Genomic DNA, 21,873 nt, shown 5'->3' on the forward strand with positions numbered 1-21,873 from the left:
CCGACTCCTGTATGTTGACTTACCCTAGGACCTGTCCGACCAATGCCTGACTCTACCGACCGACGACTCTACCGACCGATGACTCCGACAATGACTGTCGATAATGGCTGCTGACAATATGCGGCCGAAGGTATGTCGGTCGAATAGACCCATACTGTTTTCGATCGGTCGAGCGACCGAGCCCAAATCACCGATTCACTATCGGGGGTGGCAGCCGACGTCCGACTTCCGCAAGGTGCCAGACCAGCCGACGGTGTCTCCGGATCATCATCCGACGTCCCGACAGCTGAATACCGACATATATTCGGCCAGCCCGCCCAAACGCCATACGACCGCTATGAGCCATTGTCCTATCAAGGACATGCGGCATGGCCGCCCTGGGGCATTGTCCCGCCAAGGACATAGATTGATCTCAGTGACTTGACAGCCCAAGGTGATTAGACAGCCCACGGTGATTTGACAGCCTCCGGTGATTAGACAACTCTCTAGTTGTCTGTATCATTAATGGCGGGACCATACCGCGTTCTACTATAAAATGGGGCAAGGCAACAGTATTGGTAAGTCCTAAGTTCTAAGTTTTGAGAAGCGCCTCTAAGCTCTTGAACTCTCGAGCTCTCTCTCCCCCGCTGAGTCCCTGATTTTTCATTGTTGTCTAGTCTCCTCTCTTACTTGACCGTCGGAGGGTCTCCATCGAAGGCATCTCCGGTCTGTGAGGACTTTTTTTGCGGGTGCGCGACACCGACGATCGGACGACGGAGGGATTGGCCGCAACATAAACTATAAGGAAAAGAGGATTTAGCAGTACTTTTTTACTACGGATATAGAAAACTGTTAGTAAAAAAGATTTTAGGCAGCATTTTTTCGAATTCGTTGGATAAAATTTTATTTTTTTTGGTCAGATTAATCATTGAAAACAGTCTTATTTTTTCCGGCGATTCAATAAAATGACTGAAAAAAAAATATTTGTATCAGCAATCGTATCATTCCGTCGGCAAAAATGTTATTCTTACCGACGGCAAAATTAAACCGCTGGGAAAGACGCTATTTTATCCGTCAATCTTTCTTAAACCGCAGGGGATGGGAAAGATATACATCGCAACAAAACCCAAAATATCCGCGCGCACGTCCCTCAGCAGAGCTTCCTCTTTTGCGCGCGGGTTTTTTTTTTCCAGGCCCTTCCTCTTCCAGCCGCGCGGGATTTTCTTCACACCCTTTCTCCTCCGTCTTGCCTCCCCAAATGCCGATGAGCATCACGGGCGTGCCGTCTCTGCGATCCATCTGACGGCCAGGAAGCCTCCGTCGTCTTTCCCCTAGGGCAGTGGGTGCCCAAGATTGCCGTGGACGCATACGTCGCTCCCAACGTCGTCGTCGCCGGCCAGATCACCGTCTACAACGGCGCCTCCATCTGGAACGAATCCGTCCTCCGCGGCGACTTCAAGAAGATCACCGTCGGGTTCTGCTCCAACATCCAGGAGCGCTGCGTCCTCCACGCTGCCTGGTTCTCCCCCACAGGTCCCCCCATCCCCCAATCGATCCCTTTATCGTTTGTTGTTTGAATTAACAAGCTTAGATTGGATCTTTTCTATTTTTCTTAACTTGATCTGAAAATTTAAATGGAAATGGTAAAGCTTATGATGCTTAATTAGGTTGGAGATAGGGTTAGGGATGGGAATCCAAGGCCTTTCTAATGGTGCTGGGTGCCATGTTTTCTTTGCCAACAAGTTAATCCTGTTCTCTTTTCAATCACTTCTAATTGCTCTTTGCTGCCGTAGTGAATGTGATAGACAATTGGTTCCTAGAAGCAGATAGGCTGGCTGGACCCCTCTGATATGCACTAGAAGGCCTACTCTGATATGCTGCACCCCTCAAAATCCAGCAAGCAGGAAGGTAGCAATTGGAAATAGATGCTGCCAAATCAATAGCTGTCAAACATAGAGGGTGGCTCATTCAAAGAGAGATTTGGTTTAAAGGCTAGATGTATGGACTTTTAACAATGCTGCTAGCTTTGCATCTTGATGTTTTAATCAATCTTTAACTATAAAGACAGAACATTAAATGATCAGTGGGTTGAAAATCATTACATTTTTAATTAAGATGCAAAATTTACATGACGACTCTGATTATCATACTCAGCAAATATGTAACAAAATGACAAAATACAAATGTTTTGTTTAGTTACAATGTTTACAATAATTTCTGGATGTGCTTTTAAAATTCATACATACACACACACACACACACGATGAATTTGTACTAGAAACAACTTACAATTTTTCCCCAAGAATTCTGTGCTTAGTTTAGGTAAATTTGACCAGTACAACCGAGTCTTATTTACGCGATCAGTTACCAAATGCTTTTTTGCTAAAAACTAAAAACTGTTTAATAAGAATGAGATGCAGGTCTTTTGCCTGCTAAATTCCCCAACCAAATAGAGCGTCAGTGCGTGTCATTGCACGGCCCAATCTTGCATTCATTGAGCACTGGGTCAAGAGCCTAAGACATCCGGCTACAGCAATGCCGCATTTTGAATTCTCAAAAGGTTCCACATTTTGACATCGCATTGCAGGTTACATCAAAAAAAGACAGTACATTAATTAATCCAAAATCCATATCTCAACGGTGCTGCATTTCCACCATCTTGGCTGTTTCTGCCAGGGTAGCCCGAGAAGAAACACAACTGGGGTTGGATAACAACTAGGGATAGGACATTTCCCTGTTCTAGGCAGAGAAGAAAGTTGGAAGTTTCATGGAATTTTCTATGAATTTTTGTTGGCAATTCAATATAATGGTGATATAGTGAATGGGGTGTGATGCCCTTGATTATCTTGTATGGTATTAAGTGTCTAACAAAAAATGTTGTCGGTTTTCATCATAATTTTGATGGTTAGAAAGTTATATGCTATCAAGTGCTTCATTCTTGGCATATTATTTCTGATTGTAATTTATGAATTGTTTATTCTGAAATGGAACATTAGTTACAGCAATATCACCTTTTTATATACTTGGAAGCATACCAACCGACTCTTTTGTTCATGCATCCGATATTGTAAGATTAGCTTTTCTAATTTGGTGGGAATGTTAGAATTTAGTGTCAACTTGTTTGTACTAATTTGTGTGTCATCTGATGTTGAGTTGTAAATTCGCTAAAGCACATCTAATCAAGAGAAGCTGTTATCTGTTCAGGGGTTCATCTGACCCGAGAACATGAGCGTAGTAGGAAATTTATCTATTACCCTGTGGAAAATGGTGAGGTTTCATTATTTTTTGTACAGGCTTTGTTTACATATTACTAATTCCCTGACGCATTTCATTGGAAATACTTGCAATCGCTTGCTCAAGTTATTTGTCATGATTGTTTTGTGCTCTGAGATTTGTCCTTGCTCGAACTAATGAAGATCCATGCTTAGCAAAATACAGGGGATGCTCTGTTTACTATTATGACATATGGTGGATGCTTCAATTCTATGTAATTTTGCCTTTTTTTTTTTACTAAAGCAATTGATGGGTAATAGTGCTATCTAGGTTATGTTAACTTGAAATTATTATTTCTATTCAGCTCTTGTTTTTGTAATTTGCTTCATGTTAACATGACATATTTTGTTGAATTGAGGACATTCCTCATGTTTCAGAATATTGTCTATAATCAGTAATTATTTCTAGTTCAAGAAATTTCAGAATGTAGGTTAAACTTTTGTATAAGGCTATTGTGCTTAATTGTTCAACATATTTGGCTACACTTCTATATCAGCGTAGCTATAGGCAATCTGAGGCCTGTTACATTTTAATTAAATATTGGTCACGCAGGTTTGGAAAAGAATAATTTTGCAGTTTGTAAGTTGCTATTCTGTATTCCAAGTTATTGGATTTTCAGATTACTCGTATGTGGAGTTCGGCGAACCAATGATTGCATTATATCAGTAATCCCAATGATTGCATTGTTATGTATTGTTTTATTGCTTGCTCTTTTGCACTTTTTGTTTATTTAGGCTGATGTTTGATGAATATAATTCTTGTTATGAATCATATTCTTTATTTAATTACAGAACAATTGGGATAAAAGAATAAGATCCCAACAAACTGGCACCATCAAGATAAATTGATCATTCCTTATTACTTTTTTTATATATTTCATATTTATTTGAATTATATTCATATCATATTGATAAATTGTAAACTCTTTTTATAGGAAGGAAATGAGGTTATCTTAAAGATTTCAAAATGGGCACAAAAAATTGAGGTGGCACATGGAATACTTATAAGTAAAAATCCATCTAAAATGGTGGGTAATACTATTCTAGGGACCGAATTTTGAGAGATTTATATTGATTTTTGTAAGGGTGCAAAATGAGCCGTTGATCCGAACTGATGGACTGTATCAAATTATTAGTGATGCTATTGGGTCAATAATTGCATGGTCCTCTACTTTTGTACGTATTACAGCTTTTTATCTATTTTTTATTAATTTTTATTACTCTTATATATTATTTATTTATGGACTAATTATGCTTTTTTTTTTCTTTGCAGATTGAACTTGCCAATAAATGATGTGAAGCTTCTAATCATTAATGTATATAGTCATTTTTTTTTTGTCTATTTGGGATAATAGTTTTTTTTTAATCAAAATGTTAAAAGATATATCTACAATTTTGTTTAAAAAAATTATACTTTCATCACTGTTAGTTTTGTTACATGAAAAGCTCTTCTTATTGTGAACTTTTATTTCATTTATAGAGGAGCAGATTCTTGTAGTGAGTGAAAGTTCATTTCAGAATTTTGATTAGTTATTTATTTTCAGGCTCTAAAGTGGCTTTAACATGCAACTGAAAAGAAAATACGCTGTATTCATGTTATTATATTATTTATTTTTTTGAAAAATAACATATAACATATTGCCAGCAGTCATATTAATTGTTAAAAAGCTAATCCCAGTGGTCATATCTGCTGCTAAATATGTATTTGTAATGATAAAGGCATTGCTAAATGTTTATTTTCAATGGTTAAAACCGCTATTATAAGATTAAAATTTTTCCTACAGACAATCCCAGCGATTACAAATAATCATTAGAAAAAAATTTTAAATCTTTGTCCAGCAATTTTGACTACTGTGATATGTTTTTTTTTCTGCAGTCATAACTAATAAAAATCTTATTATTTTCGGCGGTCATGACGATCGGTAAAAGGTTGAAATATAATAGCGACGGTACCTTCACTAATAAAAATCTTATTATTTTCGGCGGTCATGACGATCGATAAAAGGTTGAAATATAATAGCGACGGTACCTTCTCCAACGGCATAGCAGTGGTTGGAAAATCAATGGTAAATCTTTTTCTAATGGTTTTTCTTTCTTTTACTAGCGAATCTAATCGCTGCTAAAGCCTTTAGTTCTTCTAGCGATGAAAACCATACCTTCAACTATAAATTAATAAAAACTATCTTCATAACTTTACTACTATAAAGGATATTCGGGTCCACTTCAGTTGGATGGATCTCTTCACTTAGAAAAGAATAGTTTATCCTTACCTAATAATAAAGATTATTTAGATCAAAAATAACATCATATCTAAATTTCTAAGCATCGTACTCACCTTAGCAAGAGCTACATCCATGCCTATAATGTCATCGCTGGCATCTTCTCAATGCACAAAAATCTCCTATCAAAAGCAAAAATTTATATATCATCCAATGTAACATACTCGATAGGTTGAGGATCCTCTAAGTAGAAACCATAAGAAATCAAGGATCTCTTAGCCACTGCCATACATGTCTCTAAATCATGAATAGGATGTTGTCTAAGCTGACTAGATGATGAAATTTGAAACATCACAAAACATTCTAAAGATTGTATGCAATAAGCAATGTATAATGAAAAAGATATATATTTCTACATAATAAAATTTTAAATATACCATTTAAATATAGTGTGCCAAAAAGCATGCTAGCATATAACATCTGTGTGCCAAATAGAAATAAGTATGTGTCATATGAAGACAATTATGTACTATAAAGAATATAAAGTTATGTAACAGAATACTGGTCATGTGCAATGACAGTATATGTGTGTTTGAGGTGGATTTTATTGTATGTCAACACATCGCATGTGTGTGCCAAATGAAAAATAACATGTGAGTTATGTAACTAATGTGAAGTATAAAAAATTAAAAAAATTTAGATTATGTATGGGTCTACCCCTATATTGAAACCGACCCTTGTGAAAGGATGTGCAACTCATCTTCCTTAGGCTCTATCCTCTTGATCAGCTGACAAGGATAAAAAAAATAATTATGCATCAACTTGAAATATATATGATATTAAATACAAAATGTATACCTTAAATCTTTTTAATCTTTTTATAGCTTTAGTGATCGCCTTCACTTTGTGAGAGAATTGCGCATTGCTCCAATGCAAGAGATAGGGATTGATGAATGGTGGTCTGTGATTTTTGACTAGACTATTGTCATACCCAACAACCCATGCCTGCACAAATAAAGCAATGTAAGTATTATATTTTAAAAAATTTAATTGTGTATCATAATAAAGCAAGATTAGATTAACTATGTATCATAATAGATTAATTGTATACTATAATAAACTAATTACGTACTATAATAGATTAACTATGTATCATAATAAATTAACTATATACCATTCTATATTAATTGGTACTATACTAGACAAACTGTGTATTATACTAAATTAACTATATGCCATATTAGATTAACTCTCAAATAATTAAATTAAAAGTAAACATAAACAAACTCACCACCAAAGCCACCATACATCTATCCATGTATCCAGTAGAGCCTCTTTCGATCGTATTCCTTATATATGCACACTTTCTCTGCTAGACTAGGACTCTGTTGTCGAAAGAAAAGAAAGAATTGCAAGATTTCAATTATACGATCCTAGATTATCCAAATCATCTTCCAATTATACGATCCTAGATTATCCAAATCATCAATGGATCTAATGCCTTAGGAACATTGTAGTGTAAAATGGAAAATAAGATAGTTATAAAAATATAAAGAACTTAACACTTAGTAAAGTCTTTTACATCTTGTAACTCAGACTTTCCAACAAGATACATCAATTTATTTTTTACTAAATTCTTAGTGGTTTTTGGGTAGACACCATCAAAAAATTGGATGATGAGGTCCAATTGAACCCTTCTCTCCCTATGTAATTTAATCTCATCACTTGTGGCCCTCAAATCAAAGATGAGGATAATGTAAGTCCCCACAAATGGTACTACCATTTTACCAACTGAAAGCCCTTTCTCTCAATATCCTAAAAGGAGAGCAATGTATTTAATAATGGCTTGCTCTGCTTGATGTATAGAAACTAGAGCAAATGGATAAATAGAGTAGCAAACACCCTTGCCTTCTGCTCCTCGGACACAAATCAAATTCAAACAATACATAAACATCATCATAATAATACAAATATATGTCAATCAAATTTATCTCAAAAAATCTAGAAAAAAAAATTGTAAATGCAAAGCTACTGCTAGAGAAGAAAAATTCTATTTCATAAATAATAATGTCTAAAATAAAATATGAAGTGAATTGTAATATGATAATGTATAATAGGTTACAAACATCTTAACAATCTTCCAAACTGCAAAAAAATAATAGCTGTAAATTTAACCAAACAACTCCAACATAATGGAAACAATGTTAAAGGATAACAAAAGCAATGGCTTCCTCTGAGAGGTTGTTACAAACAAGTCATCCACATAATTCAACAATAAAATTAGAACATTTTAGAGATGGGCATAAGCTCACAACAAGGTAATCAAACATAGATATCTAAGGTCAATGAATGGGTATTTAGATAATATCCATATCAGATTTGTAAAAGCTTGTAATTTTTAATGCCCTAACTAAAATTTCTATGACCTCTTGCCAATTCTCTGCTACAACTTGATCAACATTTTATAAAGGGCACAAATCATACTTCAGTGGCAGTCACTGTTCTTAGAATGAAGAAAGCAAGCACATGGACAAGAGTTTGCAATCCTACAAATTTAACTCTTATTGGTTTGATAATAAAATACAAACCCAAACTAAATTAAAGACAAACCATATCAACAAACAACCATTCAGACATTTCCTAATCAAATGATGATCTTTGTGCAGTTCATACAAGAATTTCTAAAACATAAGCTATTTACAGTGAAGAATCGAGCTGTATGCTTTTGATTCAGTATTAATCATTGTAATTACATAACTTTCTTTACAAAAAATGTGAGACCTAAGGAGTAACTATAACTCTCTAATAGTAGCATCATTAATGTAAGGAATTGCTTCCTCTCTAGTAATCTGTTTCTGTTTTACCAATCCTCTCACTAATGTATTCATGTAATCATTTGAAGGCCTAGATTTAGGTAATTCACTAGATCTAAATTGATCAATCTATGAGCATGAGCACCTGTTTCGTTAAAAGTTGAATACATATCAAATATGGGGCAAGCGCTTTATTAGTTTAATTATAAAAATAAACATGTAGAAAATATATCAGATATGTGATGAAACACTAAAAGTTATCAATGAGAAAGCACTATCCTATTCCCACCACCTGGGATTCGCAATTACTGGAAACATACAGATCATCAACCGAATTGAAGCAAGTAACATATTTAGAATCACTGAGAAACGTCCATAAGAAGGCAATATTCCACTGGCAGGGCATAGTAACAAAGAAACAAATACAGAGAGGGGTAGGACAAGCCATAGCCAGGAGGAGGCTGGGTGGGATGGAGAGGGAGACGGCGTAAAAAGAGAAGAGAGAAGAGAGAGAGAGAGAGAGAAAATTACCAGCTAGTCTCGCCTCCATCTGCGTCCGCCACCGTCACCATCGTGGCCATCAAAGAGAAGGCAAGAGAACAGCGTGCATCTGTTGCTGTCAGTAGCATGGGTACGTAGAATTGTATTGAACTTGGCCGTCGATTGACTGCTCGTCGGAGAGTAGAGAAGTCGGGAGATAAAAAATCCCATTCGGAAAGGAAGTACCATATTCATTGAGGGCAATTTCGTCTAATAAATATTGAAAGTTAAACTTAATTTAAAAATGGACCGAGAGATTTAAGTTGGGTCGGCAGGGATTAGAAGTTCAAGTCTGGTCATTAAATTCCCTGGAAAATTTAGAGCGGAACTCGTTGCCGTTTACTAGAGAAAAAAATATGCATTGTTCACAAGTTAACGGAGAGTTAGCCAAAGATGGGTTCTTTCTTTTTATTATTTATGGATAAGAAAGAAAATATTTAATTAAGCGTCGGAACCAGGGAACGTTTCATCCAAGCGAGCAGAAAATTTATTCTCTTGTTGGTAAGAAATTAAGAGTGGGTTGATTAATATTTTAGTCAGTGATGCAGTGCAGAGAGCCACTGGACCTAGGAGATTGCCTTGTAGCGTACTTCCAAACGCAACCAACAATTTTGCTGCTGAGGGGAAACTTGGACAAGGAGGATTTGGGGAGGTTTACGTGGGAGTATTGCTTGACCCAAAGCTTGAAGTGGCCATTAAAAAGATCTCGAGAGAGTCTCAGCAAGGGAGGAAGGAGTATATATCTGAAATCACGATTATCGGCCAAATAAGGCATCGCAATCTTGTCCAGCTTATTGGTTATTGTCATAAAAAGGATGACTTATTGCTTGTTTATGAGTATATGCCGAACAGAAGCCTTGATTACCATCTATACAACAAGGATAGATTGCTTGCATGGCCGGAGAGGTACAAGATAGCTTCGGGGCTGGCCTCAGCATTGCTTTACCTTCATGAAGAGGGGGAGCAATGTGTTATCGACAGAGATGTGAAGCCAAGCAATGTGATGTTGGATTCAGAGTTCAATTCTAAGCTTGGTGACTTTGGATTGGCAAGGCTCGTCGATCACGACTGCGACCCACTACCAACTGTTCTGATGGGGATAAGAGGATATATGGTGAAAGAAAAGGGTCCTACAAACCAATCGTATGTATGTTATGATGGGATTTTTCTTTATAAATTTTTAACTTATATAATAATATTTATTATTTGATAATAAAATGAGACATTGATTTATCATTCTAGCTGCATAATATTATGTCTAAGATTATGATGAACCTCAAAAATTAAGATAATGATTTTAGGAGACATGAATGGGTCATGTTAGTGAGATCTAAAACTCTAATCTTAAATATTTTTGATCGTGGGAGCACTGAGTTGGGGATCAGTATTCCGAAAAGACTGCCACATCCTATGTATACTCGACGGAGATGATAGCTAATCTCACTAGCTACTTATGTGGAGACACTAATACAAGAATGTGGGTGCTCATTTGGATATGAGTCTATTGAATTGACTCGCTGACAAGAAATATCTTATAGAAGCCTTATTTGCATGTCAAAAGATGGTTCTACAAGTGAGAGTTGTGCAAGTAATCTTTAAACCTAAGATCATTATAGAATCTCGTGCACATGAACTCATGTTTTGGTTCATGCGGAGTGTGTATGAAGGTTATGAGTTGGTCAATATGGAATTGATCACTCCTAGTAAGAAAAGATTACATTCTGTGAATTCTCATCTCTAGATGACTCGAAAAAATTTTTTTGGCCAAAAGCAGGATGGAGATTAGAAAGAGTTTCTAATGCTTTATCATCAGAATCATCATTGAATGATGGAGAATCAATATAAATATGTGTTTGAGTTTGACATTATTCCATACTCATGAATATATTTGAGATGCAGGAATGATCGAAGAATTGAATTGCACGGTAACTTACCATTGAAGGGTATATTTGGTATTTTCATCAAATTTCACATCTTCTAGATAGTCATGATATATTGTTAGATATTAATCTTAACTTATAGATTTAATCAAATTAAAGAGTTTAATTCGAGTACCAATTAGAAAGGATTCTGATTGTTGAACTCGGATTAGCTCGATTGGATCTAAATCAGTTAAATTGGAGTCTAATCAAATTAGGTCAATTTGCATCCGGATCTATTGCTGGCTAGATATGGAACCTAATGGGTCATACACATAAGAAAATTAGCCAAGGACCCTTTTTGAAAAGGTTGATTAAATTTTTGGATCCAATCAAGATTTTCGTTAAGTATGCTAGCACATGTGGAAACCCTAGCTCCTTGAATCAGATTCATATTCGATTCGAATCTTGCTTTCTGATCAAACCAAATTATGCCATGGGCTAATTTGGATTTAGATCTAGGTGTGACAGCTATTAGATGGTGCCACCTTATCTTGTGGGGTGCTATGACCAAGAGTCCAAGTTTGATTGGACTCTAGGCGTGCAAAAGAAGAGGGGGCATGCGTATTCGCATGAGTAGAAGGATGGAGTCCTTCTGGCTTAAGATTTAAACATGTGTGCACATCACCTTCCATCCTCTGGTACACATCTCAAAATATGAGTTGTAATTTTTTTGGATTTTATGCATGGAGAAAAGTTGGAAAAAAATCTGGTTGTGTAGCATGCGTGAAAGGATGAGTCACACGACTCCTCGCATTAACGTTTTTTTCTTCCATTGAAACTTTATTTGAATGAGGCATGATCTATCAAATAATATTTTTTTTTGAATCCATATTTAAATGAATATTTATCTGGAATATATTCAGACTTATCTAATTATCAATTGGATGCCAGAAACGTCCCTATCGAGCATGAGCATAGTGATAAGTTTATCGCGTGAAGAGATGCGTGAAGGAATCCTTTCGGAGATTTTCTTATTTTGTTATCTTATCATCTAGAATTAGAATTTAATCCTCTTGCCACATGGCAAGTTCTAGGTTTTTTTGATTTGAGAAGGGATGCGAAAATATCCCTTCTCTGGATGCATGCATGGGTAAAACTTCAGATCGACGTATCAGGCAAAAGAGTTCTTTTGTTTGAAGACTCTTAATTTTCTAATACACAAATTAGATAGGACATTTAGAATAGGCATATCCTTTCTTTTAGGCACCCCTCTAATGCCTATAAAAAGGCTTGCATGCTGGTGTCCGAGGTATTCCAATCAGCTTTCCAATTTTATCTCCGAGTCTCTCCTTTCTTTTTTACAATCTATCCTAGTTTTAGGACAAGACTTTGGCACTTAAGACAAAGCCTAATCAGATCCAGACAAGGGTGGAGAAGGTCCTAAAGAAGGAGATTTAGAAGTTCAGAGGAGGTTCTAAGAGGATCGATTCAGGTTCTTAGAGAAATCTGATCGATACAAGGCTAATCGAATTCTAGGGACTAGAACTCTTGAAGTAAAGTTCAAAAAGGAGTGCTATTCTTGGCTCAACTTCTGTGTGGATCACCGTTGGAGGACGGACACTTGAACGTCTTGTGAAAATTGGAATTAGCACTATAGATATTCTTCTTATCCAAGATTAATTATACTTTGATTGTTATAGTCAAGGGATTCTGGGTTCTAGGGTTTCGATGTGATAGGATGTTTTAAATAAAAAATTTTAAACACCCAACCTTTCCACTGCCCCATCAAAACCTAACAGTAGTATCAGAGCCTGCCTTGATTAATACAATGAAATATTGGAATATAATCTTGATTGTGATCAAACTAGATTTTTTTGGTTTGGTTTAAGTCGGACCAACAATTGAACCCAATGAAACATCCAAATCTAAGCATGTCTTAAAGATATGTTTAGATACATAACATTATGTTCAGAGGCATGATGTATGGATTATATATGCATATGTAGATATAGAATATTTTTCTTAGTAGCCTAGTAGTCAGATTGGAGTTCATCACCAAACCATTCGGTTATAAGAGTAAGTAAGATTCAAAGACCCTCTTTTTCCATTCCATGGGATACTCTTACGGCATGTAGAGCTGCCACTGTGATGTCCCAAGAAGAAGAACCACGAAAAGAGTATTTTGTGTTGATACATGCTACTAGTACTTTATGCATATGATATACTTAAGTTGCTATGTTATAATCATATTGTATGATTATGATTTCATATCTTAGATATATGATTAGATGCCATGATTAGTTGTTATGTTTATGAAGTTACAACTATTGTAGTGCATCATTATGTATCTTGGTTGAGTTAGGATTTGCATGAGATCATTAAAGCCCGCATAAAAAATATATTAAGTCATAATGTTGTAAACCAGCAGCTGACCAATTTTTTGAATTGATGAATCAATTGGTGTCTAAGGAGTGTTTCAAATGTGGTGATTCTTTAATTGATTTCGTTTGCTGGTTTGACCAATTTATTGATGTCTAAGAAAAGCAATGGGAGGACTCCCACCAATCTTATTTAATACTTTTCTAATCAATTGGATTAGTTCAAATCTTGAACGAAAGTTGCTCAGTATTTTGAACACTACATATATCTTCCTTCATGCTAAGTCAATAACCTATCAAAAATCATAGTAGATTTATTGTGATATCTACAAGATTTTCTATCGGGATTGATGTGGGGTTGTCTTGGTGTATATTAGATGCTTTATGACATATTTTGGATATGTTACTTTGTTGTGATATCCACAAGGATAGTATTTTTTAGATATGACTATATAAAAATGAAGGGTTTGACTTAACTAAAAAATACTATAGTTTGTTATGATATCCATAAGACTATGAGTATTTTTAGAGACAAGAATTATGTTAAAAGTTGTATGGGGTGCAATTGGAAAGGTTGTTCTATTTTTGAACTCATTGAGGTTTGTTGTGATATCCATAAGACTTTATTGAGAAATTAGGATCTCAATCCTATTAAGAAACTAGACTAGGATTTCTCATTTACCATAAGAGAGGAGTATGGTATCTGATAAAATAGTAAGAGATATAACTAGTCAAAAGATCTCATCTAGTTATGCATATCAACCATGAGTAGTCTACTTATATTATTGTTCTTTGTTTATATAGATTTTATTTTGCATTATGGCTTCTTTATTTTCGCTGCATAACATCATAGATGATAATAAGTTATCGATCCAAACTATATGGATTAGTTGAGAAACTTGCAAATTAGGTTCGTACTGAAGAAGAACTTCGATATTTTAAATATTTTTGATCCTGGATTGGTCAGTGATAATGTTTACAAAAATAAAAAGGCAAAAGTTGTCAAATTAGATACCATATATTCATTTTATGGCAATTTAGACATTGAAAGAATAATTGCAAGAATTGTCTTGCAAGATTGAAGTAGGATGCGAGTATAGCACCAAAAGGTGTGTACATGATGTAGACCTATTTTTCATTGAGTGGCTCAGACTCTGACACTTGGATATTGGGTACCACCTATGGATCACATATTTATAATTCATTGCAGCGACTACAGAATATCAAAGATCTGAAAAGATATGACTTTGAGCTTTATGGTACAAGTGGATAATCCATTAGCACAGATGCTGTGGGAACCTATATGCTCAATTTATCTTTGGATAAAATTTTAGAATTAAAAACTGTTATTAGATGCCAAAGGTCATTAGAAACATTATTTCTATACCTTTGTTATTAAAACAAGATTATGAAATATGACTAATGAAAAATGGATGCTCCATTTTCTTTTCTCATAAATTTTGTAGCAAAGGTTATATTGATAACAATCTTTTAATTCTTGCACTCAACAAAAATATTTTTCATATTGAAAGAAATATGAAAAGAAAGAGAAAAAATATAAATATCACATATCTCTGGCACTGCTGCCTTGATCATATTAGTAAGATTAGGATAAACAAGTTATACAAAGGAATACTGTTGGGTATAAAATACCCACAGCCGAAGTCCTCAGTGGAATCGACTACACGACAACTTCACCCGGACTCCTACGGGAGCCGGGCTCCGTCACCGAGAACTCCAACAGCTTCAGCCGCAAGCAGACTCCGCCCGGACTCCTACGGGAGCCAGGCTCCGCCGCCGACATCGACTACAGGACAGCTTCGCCCAGACTCCTACGGGAGTCGGGCTCCGTCCTCAGCATCAACCGCTGGTAGGCCTCGTCCGGACTCCTACGGGAGTCGGACCTCCCCTTTGACTTTAATTGCAGGGAGACTTCGCCCGGACTCTTATGGGAGCCGGGCTTCATCCTCGACGCCAACAGCTTCAGCCGCAAGCAGACTCCGCCCGGACTCCTACGGGAGCCGGGCTCTGCCGCCGACATCGACTACAGGACAGCTCCACCCGGACTCCTACGGGAGCCGAGCTCCGCCGTCGACATCGACTACAGGACAGCTTCGCCCGGACTCCTACGGGAGCCGGGCTCCGTCCTCAGCATCAACCGCTGGTAGGCCTCGTCCGGACTCCTACGGGAGCCGGACCTCCCCTCTGACTTTAATTGCAGGGAGACTTCGCCCGGACTCTTATGGGAGCTGGGCTTCATCCTCGACGCCAACAGCTTCAGCCGCAAGCAGACTCCGCCCGGACTCCTACGGGAGCCGGGCTCCACCGCCGACATCGACTACAGGACAGCTTCGCCCGGACTCCTACCGGAGCCGGGCTCCGTCCTCAGCATCAACCGCTGGTAGGCCTCGTCCAGACTCCTACGGGAGCCGGACCTCCCCTCTGACTTTAATTGCAGGGAGACTTCGCCCGGACTCTTATGGGAGCCGGGCTTCATCCTCGACGCCAACAGCTTCAGCCACAAGCAGACTCCGCCCGGACTCCTATGGGAGCCGGGCTCCGCCGCCGACATCGACTACAGGACAGCTCCGCCCGGACTCCTACGGGAGCCGGGCTCCGCCGCCGACATCGACTACAGGACAGCTTCACCCGGACTCCTACGGGAGCCGGGCTCCGTCCTCAGCATCAACCGCTGGTAGGCCTCGTCCGGACTCCTATGGGAGCCGGACCTCCCCTCTGACTTTAATTGCAGGGAGACTTCGCCCGGACTCTTATGGGAGCCAGGCTTCATCCTCGACGCCAACAGCTTCAGCCACAAGCAGACTCCGCCCGGACTCCTACGGGAGCCGGGCTCCGCCGCCGACATCGACTACAGGACAGCTCCGCCTGGACTCCTACGGGAGCCGGGCTCCACCGCCGACATCGACTACAGGACAGCTTCGCCCGGACTCCTACGGGAGCCAGGCTCCGTCCTCAGCATCAACCGCTGGTAGGCCTCGTCCGGACTCCTACGGGAGCCGGACCTCCCCTCTGACTTTAACCTTGACTGCAGGAAAACTTCGCCCGGACTCCTACGGGAGCCGGGCTCCATCCTCGACTCCAACGGCTGCAAGGCAGACTGCGACCGGACTCTTACGGGAGCCGGACGGACTCCTACGGGAGCCGGACTCCGCCGATAACTTCAGCTGCGAGCAGACTCCGCCCGGACTCCCACGGGAGTCGGGTTCCGTCCTCAACGTTAATTGCTGGTAAGCCCCGTCCGGACTCCTACGAAAGCCGGACTTCACCTTTAACCTTGACTGCAGGAAAACTTCGCCCGGATTCCTACGGGAGTCGGGCTCCATCCTCAATTCCAACGGCTGCAGACAGTCTTCATCCGGACCTCTACGGTGGCCGGACTATGACCACTGCCGAACTTCAGCCGACAGATCAGTATCAGCACTCCCAGGCCATGATCGCGGCCACGATTCTGCTACATTTTCTGCGGCGGATTCCGTGCAGCTCCACCACTCCCTGACAGGCCGCAGTAACGATCGCAGCACTGCTCCACTCCCCATGACGGATCCCGCGCGGCTCCATTACTACCTGACCAGCCACGATAAACGGCCACGATCCTGCTCCACCTCCTGCAACAGATACTACGCGATTCTCTCATCCACTGGCATGTCACGACGGCAAAACGCCGCCCCACTTCATGCGGCAGACTCCACGTGGCATGCCCCAGCGATAGCCACGGGTCCGTTCCACTACGCTTCGCAGCAAACTCCGCCTGACCCTGGGCAGTCCACTGCCAGATGGTTACAAATGTCGCCATCAATTCGTTGCTTCCTCCGTCTATAAAAGGAAGACTCAGATACGTTATTCGATAAGCTCATTTCTTATCTCAAAACTCTGCTAAATTCTCCGTTCGAGCACTCCATTCTTGTTGAGGCAGAGAACTGACTTGAGCATCGGAGGGTCTTGCCGGAGCAACCCCACCTCCGGTTTAGACTTCCTTTGCAGGTCCCGACGGCGACCGCGGCTTCCCCGACTCTAGCTTCTCCGGCGCAAGCAGATTTTTGCACCAACAGGATTGGCGCTAGAGGAAGGGCCTGAGCCTTCGCGGTACCCTTGTTCTTAAAGGAGTGTTCAACGGAGCCGCCTCCGATCGTCTCTCCGACACCCACTCCTAATTTTCCCCCGCGAGATCCACGCTCGATGCCTCCACGCAAGGCGTCCACACGACGGTCCACGGCCTCCGCGGCCAGATCTCAGGCTCCGGCCTCCCCTCCTGTTTTCCAGCCTCCTCCTCCTCCGGCAGCGGCAGTCGGCGCGGAGCAATTTGACTTGCTGGCACAGCAGGTCAGAGGCCTCGTCGAAGCTGTGCAAGCAATGCAGCAGCAGCAACCGCAGGCGTCGGCGCACCCGGAAAGGGCATCTCCGGAATGTCAGAACCCGACGGCGGGGCGGGCCACCTGGGCCAGCCACCCCGTCCTTCCCAGGAAAATAAATCCGAGGATAGAGAGCCCTCAATCGGACCACGACTCCACCCCTGGAAGATCCCTGCCCCCGCTCTGCCAGAGGACCCTCGAGACTCGAAGTCGAGAGGATTTTCTGGATCGGAGGCTCCAGGAGATGAACCGGCGGATTAAAGAACTCCGCCACGCGCCCCCCGCTCATGGTGAGGATATTTGTACTGACCCTCCCTTCTCTCAAATGATCATGCAGGAACCGATCCCGCCAAACTTCAAGCTTCCCCAGTTCGAAAGCTACGACGGGACTTCGGACCCGGTTGATCATCTGGAGGCCTTCCGGACGATGATGCTGCTTCACGGTGCTCCTGACGCCATCTTATGCCGGGCTTTCCCGTCTACTTTGAAGGGAGCAGCGAAGAACTGGTACTCGACTTTGAAGCCGGGCACCATCTTTTCCTTCGATCAAATGAGCCACCAATTTGTGGCCCATTTTGTCAGCAGCCGGCGCCCCCGGAAGGGTTCGGAGTCCCTCATCAACATCAAGCAGAGGGAAGGAGAGTCCATACGGGCCTACGTTAACCGCTTTAACATCGCGGCGTTGGAGGTCCGGAACTTGGACCAATCAGTTGCCATGGCCGTCCTGAAAGGTGGCCTTCAGAAGAATGATCTTTTGTTCTCCCTGGAGAAGAAGTACCCCAGGGATTTTGCCAATTTACTGGCTCGGGCTGAAGGATACGCCCGAGCGGAAGAAGCCTTTAAAATGAAGGACGAAGAGACAGCAAGGGAGCGTCAAGCGGGAGATTCGAGTAAGCCCGCAGTTGAGAAAAGGCCAAAGGAAGCCCGGCCACGTTCTCGATCCCCTCCTGGACATAAGCGCGCCCATACTCCACCCCGGGCACGCAGGCAGAGAAGCCCGGACCGTGGGGTTCGGCGGGGCTCCCCACCAGGGAGATTTCGCAACTACGCCCCCCTCAACGCCTCGAAGGCCTAGGTACTAATGGAGGTCAGGGAGCAGCTCCCTAGGCCGGAGAGGATGCGCACACATCCCGGGAAGCGCAACCCCAACAAGTTCTGCCTCTACCACCGCGACCACGGCCACGACATCGAAGAATACATCCAGCTCCAGGATGAGATCGAGGAGCTCATTCGGCGAGGTCGACTCGACAGATTCATCCGCCGCAGGCCTGAGGGTAGAGGAGACCGGCCAAAAGCCCTCCCACAGCCTGAACCGCAGAAAAGGGAGGAGCAACCTGGGGACCGGCCTCCCATCGGGACCATCGACTCCATCACCGGAGGGCCTCAAGGAGGAGCGAGAAAACTGTAAATGTATCACTTACGATTTCACCTTGAATCTACTTTCCTTTTTACCTAACGTGCCCTTCCCACCTGACGTAGATTTATTATGACTGGATATGATCCCTCCAAAAATAAAGCCATGTCAGGAACAGGAGGAGAACCTCGTCCTAACACGAGCAAAGTCAAAGGCCTGGTTCTTTTAAACCGGATGGGGGGAGAGGCCTTACAATGCCCTAATGCGCCCCCACAGCCATGTCAGGAACAGGAGGAGAACCTCGTCCTGACATGAGCAAAGTCAAAGGCCCGATTCTTTTAGACCGGATGGGGGGAGAGGCCTTACAACGCCCTAATATGCCCCCACAGCCATGTCAGGAATAGGAGGAGAACCTCGTCCTGACATGAGCAAAGTCGAAGGCCCGGTTCTTTTAGACCGGATGGGGGGAGAGGCCTTACAGTGCCCTAACGCGCCCCCACAGCCAGGCTGGTAACGAGGGGAGAACCTCACACCGGCTCGAGCAAAATGGAAGGCCCGGACTCCTACGGGAGCCGGGTTCCGCCCGCAAGGAAGACTTCACCCGGACTCCTACGGGAGCTGAGTTCCGCCCACAAGGAAGACTTCACCCGGACTCCTACGGGAGCCGGGTTCCGCCCGCAAAGAGGACTTCACCCAGACTCCTACGGGAGCCGGGTTCCGCCCACAAGGAAGACTTCACCCGGACTCCTACGGGAGCCGGGTTCCGCCCGCAAAGAGGACTTCACCCGGACTCCTACGGGAGCCAGGTTCCGCCCGCGAGGAAGACTTCACCCAAACTCCTACAGGAGCTGGGTTCCGCCCGCAAGGAAGACTTCACCCGGACTCCTACGGGAGCCGGATTCCGCCCGCAAGGAGGACTTCACCCGGACTCCTACGGGAGCCGAGTTCCGCCCCCAAGGAAGACTTCAACCGGGCTCCTACGAGAATCGGGCTCCATCCACGACTTCTGCAGCGAGGGCTAATGGTGGCGAAACCTGGCCGGCTAACAAGATCAGATGAAAGAAAAAAGTCCCCTCCCAACGATGTCAACATCGGGCAAGACAGATGGCAAGAAAGGTTCGGCAGACAGCGATATTAGTGCAGCGCGCGGACGAGGTAACGCAAAACGCTCTTTTTATTCCATTTCTGATATACACACTACAAAGCCAGGAAGGCCAAGGAAAGGAGGGCAAAACGACAAAAAGGAAGTAACTACATGATAAGACAGAAAGGCAAAAAGAGCTCTAAGGAGGCCCTGCTCCCTCTGACCTAGAGTTATCTATTCCGTCCCTCAACCAGGACTGCCTCAAATTCTCTATTTCTCCTTCTAGCTCTTCCCTCTTTCGTAGTGCGTCCTGGAGCGCCCGACGAAGTTGCTGGCTCTCAGCCTCCGCTTCTCGATGCCTCTTCCTCAAAACTTCAGACTCCGCCTCCGCGTCTGCGACGGCCCGCCGCTCAAGTGCCAGTTGGATCTTCACTTGTTGCAGCTCGGCTGACTTCTCCCCGAGGGAGACAGAAATCCCTTCAACAGTGCCTCTCAGGGCTTGGAGCTCTTCAGAATCTTGGGCGGAAGTAAGCTGCGCCCTGTTAGCCAGCTGCCTCTGGAGACAAATGACTTCGTCGGCCGTCGTCCGGAATCTCCCTTTATACTCTTCCACCTGCCGGCGTCAGCTGGCCCGCTGAACGTCGTGGCTCATCTCGGCGTCTTGAAGCTGCTTCTGAAGGACGGAGACCTTCTGCGACCACTTCTGTTCATCATCAACCCAGGCCAAGAGCCGGGATGAATTTTCTTCCAGCTGGCCGATCTTCCTCTTCGCAGCTGACAGTTCCACCTTAAGGGCGCTGATCCTGGCTTCTTGAGCCCAAATACGGTCGCTGGTGCTCTTCTTGCACTCCTCGAGTTCCTTTGCGAAGTTCGTCTTCCTCCGGCTGTAATCCATGATCGCCTTCACATGGAGACTCCGAAAGTGGGCGGCCTCAGCGGCGGCTTCAGAATGGCCTTCTCTCGATTTGCGGAGTTCGCCTTCCATCTTCTTCAACTTCTTCATCAGGTGAAGGACCCCTTTTTTCAACCGCTGGATTGTCGATTTCAGTGGGACCCCCAGGGGCAAGGGGAGTGCTTCTGCAGGACACTGCCATCGGAAGGCAAAAGCATCAGGGAACGACTCATTGCAAGGAGAAAAGCGGAAAGAAGGAGGAGGGGGAAGGAGAAGCCATCCACAACAAGAAATTCGACTTTATTGATTGAATAATTGTGAAGACAAACAGAAAGGAAATATTGTGACAAAATAAGGGCATAAGATCAGAGGTCTCAGACCTCAGGGGCGGGAGGTGGAGAACCCGGCACGGGGGATGCGACCGCGGTGGCGGCAGACGAGGGGCCGGCCTCGTCTTCGGACTCCTCAAGGAAGCCGAGGTCGAGCTCGGGGAATTTGCTGGCCACCTTCTCTTGACAGAGCTCGAACCCCTTGGTGAACGCCTCCTGGCCGAACTGGACATTCAGGTCCCTCATCTCCGTGGAGGCCTTGAATTCCTCCACCACAAGGGCCCTGGCCTCCGAGACCAGGATCGAAGTTTGCTCGACCAAATGGGCGACCTCGGCCTCCGCCTTCCTCGCCGACTCCTCCAAGATCTGCCTCTCCTCCTCCCGGGCCTGCTTCTCTCTTTCCAGGGCCTCCTGGAGGGCGGCTACTTCAGCCGACTTCGCTTGGAGGCGGGCAACCTCGGCTTGGCAACGTTCCTCCGCCTGGAGGATGTCCCTCCTCATGCAGCTCACCGCCTCGATATAGGCGAAGAGCTGGTGCCCAATCTGCAAGGACGGATAGAGAATTATGACAGAGGCCGAGTGACCGTGTAAATAAAGATCCGTTTACCTCGAGGAAGGACCCCAAAGAGTCCCAAGCCCGCTGCTCAGAATCGGCGCGGTCGATCCTCCCCACGACGTCGGACAGGATGCAGTCATCGATCAACCGCCTGATCAAGTCCCTATCGTTGAAGGGATTCTCCGATCCCTCCTCGGAGCAGACGGACTCGTCTACAGCAGCTCG

The 21,873-nt window shown here is 43.0% G+C and overlaps 1 protein-coding gene and 2 long non-coding RNA genes across 3 annotated transcripts in view; all 3 read left to right on the forward strand.

The window, feature by feature from the left end:
* Positions 1-1,026: 1,026 nt before the first annotated feature.
* LOC105032561 (uncharacterized) lies at positions 1,027-4,673 on the forward strand. The gene is made up of 4 exons (XR_003798737.2): positions 1,027-1,512; positions 3,184-3,246; positions 4,187-4,427; positions 4,525-4,673. It is a non-coding gene; the product is annotated as an uncharacterized lncRNA (long non-coding RNA).
* Positions 1,521-2,984, forward strand: LOC140855382 (uncharacterized). The gene is made up of 2 exons (XR_012138341.1): positions 1,521-1,697; positions 1,842-2,984. It is a non-coding gene; the product is annotated as an uncharacterized lncRNA (long non-coding RNA).
* A 4,237-nt stretch (positions 4,674-8,910) lies between the features above and the next one.
* Positions 8,911-21,873, forward strand: part of LOC105032573 (L-type lectin-domain containing receptor kinase IX.1-like) — a 32,156-nt gene continuing 19,193 nt past the window's right edge. The window contains exons 1-2 of the mRNA XM_073252508.1: positions 8,911-8,914; positions 9,360-9,937. Of these exons, the coding sequence (XP_073108609.1) occupies positions 8,911-8,914; positions 9,360-9,937 (582 nt within the window). The remainder of the gene's footprint in view (positions 8,915-9,359; positions 9,938-21,873) is intronic.

Source organism: Elaeis guineensis, chromosome 1 (genome assembly GCF_000442705.2).
Source record: "Elaeis guineensis isolate ETL-2024a chromosome 1, EG11, whole genome shotgun sequence".
NCBI classification, from domain to species: Eukaryota; Viridiplantae; Streptophyta; class Magnoliopsida; order Arecales; family Arecaceae; genus Elaeis; species Elaeis guineensis.